The sequence below is a fragment of the Podarcis pityusensis genome, assembly GCF_964106645.2.
Source record: "Podarcis pityusensis genome assembly, chromosome: Z".
NCBI classification, from domain to species: Eukaryota; Metazoa; Chordata; class Lepidosauria; order Squamata; family Lacertidae; genus Podarcis; species Podarcis pityusensis.
The window spans coordinates 4,653,184-4,660,624 of record NC_138044.1 but is presented as its reverse complement, the minus strand read 5'-3'; the positions used below and the strand labels follow the sequence as shown (position 1 = coordinate 4,660,624).

Sequence of the window (7,441 nt, the reverse complement as noted above, 5' to 3'; positions counted from 1 at the left end):
AGAGGTAGAATCAAATTTAACAAACCCATCCCTCTCTCTTTCTCTTTTTCCTGTTTAGCACCAATCTCTTCTCCTTCCTGCCTTCCCTTCTCAAGTCACTTAAAAAGGGCTGTTTTCTTTCCCAAAGGGAAGAAGGATCTTGCTTGCTTTTATTTTTATTTTTGCCTTAAATAAAATATATATCTAGATATATCATTTTCTTCTTCTTTCTCTCTCTTTCTCTCTCTCTAATATTGCACGTAAGAATGCTTCCTGTTCCGGAACAACAAGCAGACAAATACAAGTTTGCAAAGCTGTCTCCCCCAGACTCCTTCCTGTCTCCTTTCAAAAAGCCCTGCCTGCTAGCATCACGTCTCTGGACAGCCACGTTTGGTAGTACGGTGGCTTGTCGGGATGATCTGGGTTTCTCTGTGAGATATTGCATACAGTTTCTTTGGCTGAAGGTGTGGCGAGGGAGGTGGGGAATCTTTGGGTGTGGAACTGCTTAGGTCAACTGGCCTCCTGCTTCAGCACCTGAAGCTCCACTAATTAAGTTGTGTCTTTGCTGAAGCTACAGCACTCTCCTCCTCTCCCCATCCTGGAGAGCAGCGGTCTGACGGGCCAAGGGTTCCTTATGACTTGGCAGAGTCCAAACGCTAAAGGCCTAGCTTTCAAGGCTGGTAGAGAGGTACAGGGGCGGCCAAGAGGCCCTGCTCAAAGAGACAGCATCTCCAAAATGAATGAGCTTGAAGTGCCACAGAGGCTGCCTTTAGAGGAAGCACATGGGCCCAACCTCAAGGAGGTGCTGCTTCCCTGGCTCGGATGGCGGGAGGTTGTAGATGTTGGTAATTGGCAGCTGTTGCAGGTCTTGTGTCCGGAAGGTAAAGAGTGTCCTGTGCCAGTGTCCATCTTGAATCTAAATGCAAAGAAGGAGGCAGGGAGGGAAGAGAGAGAGAAAGGATAACTTTTCACAACAATGCCAGGTCTCTTTGGTGCAACAGTCCCTTGCATTTCCTCCCCAAGCAATAGCACATCATCAGTACATGTGAAAAGTGTGTCTTCCTTCCCACGCAAGCCTGAAAAGCAGAAAAGTAGCATACAAATGAACAGATTATTGATTATTAGCAGTGTTGGTGGCTTTCTCCAAGGCCAAAATGGTGGTACCTTTGGATGTGAACAGGATCCATTCTGGAACCCCGTTCACATCCAGAAGCAAACGCAACACGCGCCTGCGCATGTCGCGATTCGCCGCTTCTGCGCATGACGTCGTTTTGACCGTCTGCGCATGCGCAAGCGGCGAAACCCGGAAGTAACACGCTCCGTTACTTCCGGGTCGCCGCAGCGCGCAACCCGAAAATACTTATCCCAAAGCTACTTCAACCCGAGGTATCACTGTAATAGGGTGTATCCAACTATGTTCTGCTCAGACCCATTGACATGAACCGATGTAAATCATGTTTATCACCTTCAACGAGTAGGACTAACGCCGGATGCAACCCAAACAACACCAACACTAATCTCTACATTTTTATGCCAATCTTTTGCCAAGGAGGTCACAGATATACATGGTTGTGCTCACCCACCCACCCTGCATTTTATCTCCCCCAACAATCCTGTGAAATAGGTTTAGGCTGAGAGTGTGGCTGGCCCAATAAGCTTTATGGCTGAGCAGGGATTTCAACTGCAGAACTCTGCAACCACTATATCAAGTTGGTTCTCTCTTGACGTGATATTTTGATCAGTGTCAGCACTGGGGAAAGGCAGGTTTAACCCTCCTCTCCTGTGCCACCCAAATCTCCCTTCCCCCAATGCTATTAGCGTCTCAGGGAGGAGAACGCTGCTACAGTGACCTGTAGTCCTCCTCTACCAAGGCTAACAAGTACTTCAATGAAATTATGTAGACGGTGAAAACAGCACAGGAAGAAAGGGTTGAACACTCTTTCCCCAAATCCTGATGCCACTGATCTGATTAAAATTGGAATCCCCACCACCCAGATATTTTAATGGAAAATATCTAAACCATGTGCCTGGGGCCATTTTAGCCTTTGCAGCACCTGTGACCCTCCAGATATTCTTGGACAACAACTCCCATAAGCCCTAGGGATTCTGGGAGTCAGTTGGATTCCAGTTAACCTCTGATGGGTCACAGGTTCCCCCAAACCTACTTTAGATTCGCATTTAAGAAGCATTCAGTTCATGCAAAATGGCAGCAGGTGGCGCTGCTGCTTTGCAGAACTACCCAGGCCTCTGGCTGACAAAGTAGCACTAGACTGTAAAGCTGCAAAACAGGAAAGGTCCCCTAAAAATAAGCAGCAAAAAAGTGTTAAAGGTGGGCCCCCACACACTTCCATTTGTCCTGTGATTTCTAGCAGCGGGTCTGATAGGTTTTGACTTTGTCCTGCAGCTTTCCCTGGAGAAATCCACTGATTACTGCTGATTCAGAACAAATGTCAATCCACAGAAAATCCAGCTGAATTTTGTTTTTTTTTTATTTATTACATTTGTATACCACTTTTCATCTGAAGATCTCAGGGCAGTTTGCAGCATAAAAATATAAGATGAAAACACAAAATGCATAATAAAAGCAAAAGCACAAAACAATACTCCCCGGCCTCCAACTCATTTAAAAGGGTATAGGATGTTAATCAGCCAAAGGCTAGGTTGAAGAGGTTTTTGCCTAGCACTTAAAGTTGAATAATGAAGGTGCCAGCCGAACCTCCCTGGGGAAAGCACTCCACAAATGGGGAGCCACTGCAGAAAAGGCCCAATCTCGTGTTGTTCCAATTTAGCAGTAAAAAGTGGTTTTTCCTGGGGAAAGTGTTGAGACAAAATCAACAACTCCCCACCTCTGGCTACAGATCCTCTTTCTAGCCCTCCTGTGGTGCTTCACTGGCAATTGGTTTGGCATACCTTGCAGTCGTTCACCACTACATCAGGTGTGAACTGCCCTCCAGCTTCAAAGATCTGTCCATTCCAGGCCTTGAAATGCACAGCTTTCCTTGATGGCCCTTCCTGCCACACGGAGGTGTTCAGGCAGTGGATGGTGATGTTCTGGATGACTTCGGTGCTCAGGAGGTGCAGGAAATTCAGCTGCACTCTTCCGATGTCAAAGTCAAGCTGGAACAAGGGGAGAATGGGAGGTTGCAGTGAAGACGGGGACTCCAGCTTGGTTTCATTCATCCAAGACCTCTGACAGCATGAAGGGTGCCCTGATCCCCCAGGAAACAAAGAAGGAACTGGAATTCTCATCAACCTCAAGCACACACATAAAACCAGCCTCTGCTTGCTGGGTGCCTTCTAAGGTGTTTTGGACTACAACTCCCAACTGTGTTGGCTGAAGCTGAGAGGAATTCTAGTCCAGAACATCTGGTGGTCACCTGGTAGGTGACAGCTGAGCAGGGCCAGCCCAAGATGTTTTGCCACTTGAAGCAAAACAGAAAACGATGCTTTTACCTCCTCCTCCTCCACTGCCTGAGATGAGCAGAGACGGCCTGGGGGAAAGGTAGCAGGAGAGGAGAAGGCAGTGGCACGTGGGCGGTGTCAGGAGTTTGTCCTACACTCGAGTAGGACCCTGGTAGAGACACATGCCCGACTGGCATGTTCTCTCCCTCCTGGTCATTCGTTCGGGAGCTTCAAAGCTTTCTTCAGCCCGAACATCACAGAGACCGATGCCAACAGACACCGGCACACTTAGGGATCCGCAGAGTGTTCACAGTTTGTGTAACAGACCTCAGCAACTCAACATTTTGGCTAATCTACTTTATTTGCATATAAACACACACAGAGCACTGCAACATGGCTCCCTCTCTCTCTAGCATCAGACAGCAAAGAGGAAAAGAACAAAGGACAATAGTCCCACTTCACGGAACACAGTAACACAAACATCCTGTCTCTGTCACTTCCCACTCTGTGGAGTCAAAACATACACCATCATGTGATAGACAACAATCCCATGACTGCAATCATGGTGGAGGCAGTGGCAGGCAGCAAGTGCAGGAGGCAGTGAGCAGTGTGCTCCCGGGCCCCCTAGATCTGTAACCCCTTCCAGCTGTCTCCAGCCTGCTGCCTGAGATGACTGCCTCACCAAGTCTCGTGGGAGAAGTTGGCCATGCAGCTGGCATAAAGCACAAATGAGTAAGCTGTGATCACACACACATACAAGCAATCTGTGCATATGTGCTTGGGAATCCCATCTGAGTCAACACAGATGTTGTTATCCGCCTTGAAAAGCAGATATAACATTCTGAAAGTAATTGATATATAAACCTGGTGGTTGTACATGCAATAGCCCTGCCACAACACCCTCTTTAAATATCTGGTGGATTAGCTAGTGGTATTGCATTTCTGGTGGGGTACTTGGTCTATGCATGTAATGGCACAGGACCTCAGACACTGCAGGATCTACCTATGTTTTTCATCAGAACTCCAAAGTTTACCAACCTGAGCCAGGTGTGAAACAGCAGGCGTTGCACATACGTTTCAAAACAAGGGGCAAGGTGCCTTCTAACACATGTGCAGTCCAGCAATTTCTTTTCAATTCTGGTACTTGCACCTCTTTCATATGCAGCTCCATGGCTTGTGGCGCTGTGGTCTAAACCACTGAGCCTCTTGGGCTTGCCGATCAGAAGGTCGGCGGTTCCAATCCCCGAGATGGGGTGAGCTCCTGTTGCACAGGTCCCAGCTCCTGCCAACCTAGCAGTTCAAAAGCACGTCAAAGTGCAAGTAGATAAATAGGTACCGCTCCCAGTGGGAAGGTAAATGGCATTTCCGTGTGCTGCTCTGGTTTCGCCAGAAGCAGCTTAGTCATGCTGGCCACATGACCTGGAAAAACTGTCTGTCGACAAACGCTGGCTCCCTCGGCCTGTAAAGCGAGACGACGCTAGCACTGCAACCCCAGAGTCATCTGTGATTGGTCTAAACTGTCAGGGGTCCTTTACCTTTACATTTTTTTAGTGGTGCCATCAGGGTTGGACTTGGGGACAGATGTCCAGGGATTCTACTCATCACAATGGGTAGAAAGGTCCCCAAACAGAGCAGGGCTAGCTTGTAAACTTTTTAAGTAATTCACGTTGCCATCTAAAGAGTGCCCCACCCTGCAATGCATATTAATTTATTCTGGCTTTTAAGCTTGGTTCTTTTGTTGCTTTGGGACACTTTTGTGACAAAAATGTTGCAGCAACAACAACAACAACAACGACTAATAATGCTGCTGCTGCTGCAGTAGCAGCAGCAGCAACAACAACAACGTAATAATATAGTAAGAACAATAGTAATAGTAGTACTAATAGTTATGAGAAGTTTAGTATCTACCATTATCTATTTATTTCTTTTCAAAAATACTTACATACTTACATACTGCTTAATCAAACGTGTCTCTAAACTACTTACATGAAATAGTATAAAATATTAGAGAGAAAACAGCAATAAAGTCTAACCTAAAAAAAGCACATTGCCTGTTGCTACACAATTAAAAGCCAGAGAGAGCCCATGAATTTGCTGCAAACTGCACAGCAATCCACCAGTGTATCCAGACCTACATTTGGCCCACGGATGCCTCAAGCATACCTTTGAGGCAGTGATGGGGCTGAGGCAAGTCTGTCCCCCTTGGGTGAAGTTACAGGTGACTTGAATACTATCTGAAGAACAGCCCAGATTTGGGTCGATCCAGTACGTTCCTGAAGGAGAGAAGGGACTTAGCATTATTTATTTTTTAGGAAGATTTATGCACCACTTAATCCAAAAAACCTAGCAATAAAAACAGATCTAAAAAACCAAGGTATGTAATAAAATTACACCTATGGGTAATTACATGCTAAATTCTTTGTTTTGTTTTAAAAGCAGGCATTGGAAACAGTACAAATGAAAGGGCCTGCCATCCAAAGATGCAGCAGGTGAAAGCCATTTACCTGCAACACCTTTGCTTCCTGATGTAAGGACGAGGGTGGAATGGGGTCTTCATTCACAAAACCTTCAATGCAAAATGCAAAGTGCAGGTGCTCTCTCTCTCTCTCTCTCACACACACCCACACACACCCACACCCCGTGATGCACTGTGGTGGATGCTGGCCATGTGGATTAACACCTACCATCCTGCATCTTCTGTTCACAGTTCATGAGATCTCTACAGATGCGCGCAGGGTTCTCCTTGGTTCCAAGGGGTCTCTTGATGCTCTGGATGAGAGTGCTGAGGTAGTGCAGAGTCTTAAAGATCTCCCCTCCCTGGTCCATCACTGGAAGGTCTGAATGTTGATAGCTCTGGAGAGGAGGGCGGGGAAGAGGAACGCAAGGGAAAGTAAGGGCCTCTCCAGGCATCTTTGATGTGCATTCATGCTTTTGCACCTGCAAAGACTCCAGGACAGGTTATTTGCTTTGTTTCCAATCTGAGCGTGTCCCATAGCTTCCTGCTGAAATCCTGTGGCTTTTCATTCCACTGATGTTCCCGGGTTTGGTGGCTGCTTTAGGGCAGTGGTTCTCAACCTGTGGATCCCCAGATGTTGTTGGACTACAACACACATCATCCCTGAGCTCTGGCCTTGCTAGCTAGGGGTGATAGGAGTTGCAGTTCAACAACATCTGGGGACCTACAGGTTGAGAAAGGCTGGACTATAGGGTGTCCCTAATGAAGTGGAATGATTTGTGGACAGAGCAGTATAAATCTACCACTAATGCTCTGTTATTATGTAAATTAGGTACCCTCAACCTTTTCAGATCCAGGACCCACTTTTAACCCAAACATGCATTTTGGGGGCCCATCTCTTAATCTTTTTACTATATATTTGCATGGTGGTCGTGCTCCTGTTGCAACCCACCTTGGGCCAGGTCTTGACCCACTTGATCCTGTTCCACCAGTTGAAGACCCAGTGGGGCAAATTACATGTTGCAGAACACACCCACAAAAGCCCCCACCAAGTCTGGAAGGCCCCTAAGCAAGTGATGGATTGCTGCTAGAAGGTTTAGCCTAGAAAGAGATTATTACAGGGAGGTGTTTGAAGGACTGTGCAAAGAAAATGGACTTTTGAGAGGAAAAATTTGAATGTAAGGAATTATGTTATGCTACAAACATTATCTGGGATAAAAATAGTTAACTGTGTGATGAACACAGGGTAGGAGTGGAGGAACCCTGGTCCTTTTAAACTCCTAATACCAGAGGAGCTGCAATGTATGAGGTTTCAGGTGGCAGGTCTGCCAAGAAGCAGGTAGACTGTTTAACAGTTCCAAAAGAGCTGTTTTGGCTACATCAGCCTTTGCCAATCAGGTGCCCTCCAGATGTTTTCAACAACCACTCACATGAGCCCCAGACTGGCAGAGTTTTTCAGTTATAGCAGTTAACAGGAGAGCCCATATTTTTTATAAGGTCAGGAGAATTGTTGTTGAATAGCCTACCTGCAAGTTTGTATTATATCTTAATGAGATTATATTATTTTATGTATAGTTGGACTGGTACATCACTAGGATATATATA

At 46.4% G+C, this 7,441-nt stretch overlaps 1 protein-coding gene across 4 annotated transcripts in view; it reads right to left on the bottom strand.

Moving 5' to 3' along the window:
* Positions 1-208: 208 nt before the first annotated feature.
* Positions 209-7,441, bottom strand: part of COL27A1 (collagen type XXVII alpha 1 chain) — a 264,834-nt gene continuing 257,601 nt past the window's right edge. For all 4 annotated transcript variants that reach the window (XM_080990772.1, XM_080990773.1, XM_080990774.1 and 1 more), the window contains 4 exons: positions 6,066-6,234; positions 5,545-5,654; positions 2,890-3,096; positions 209-895 (listed from right to left, as the gene is read on the bottom strand). In XM_080990772.1, the coding sequence (XP_080846898.1) occupies positions 749-895; positions 2,890-3,096; positions 5,545-5,654; positions 6,066-6,234 (633 nt within the window). In that variant the 3' untranslated portion in view covers positions 209-748. The remainder of the gene's footprint in view (positions 896-2,889; positions 3,097-5,544; positions 5,655-6,065; positions 6,235-7,441) is intronic.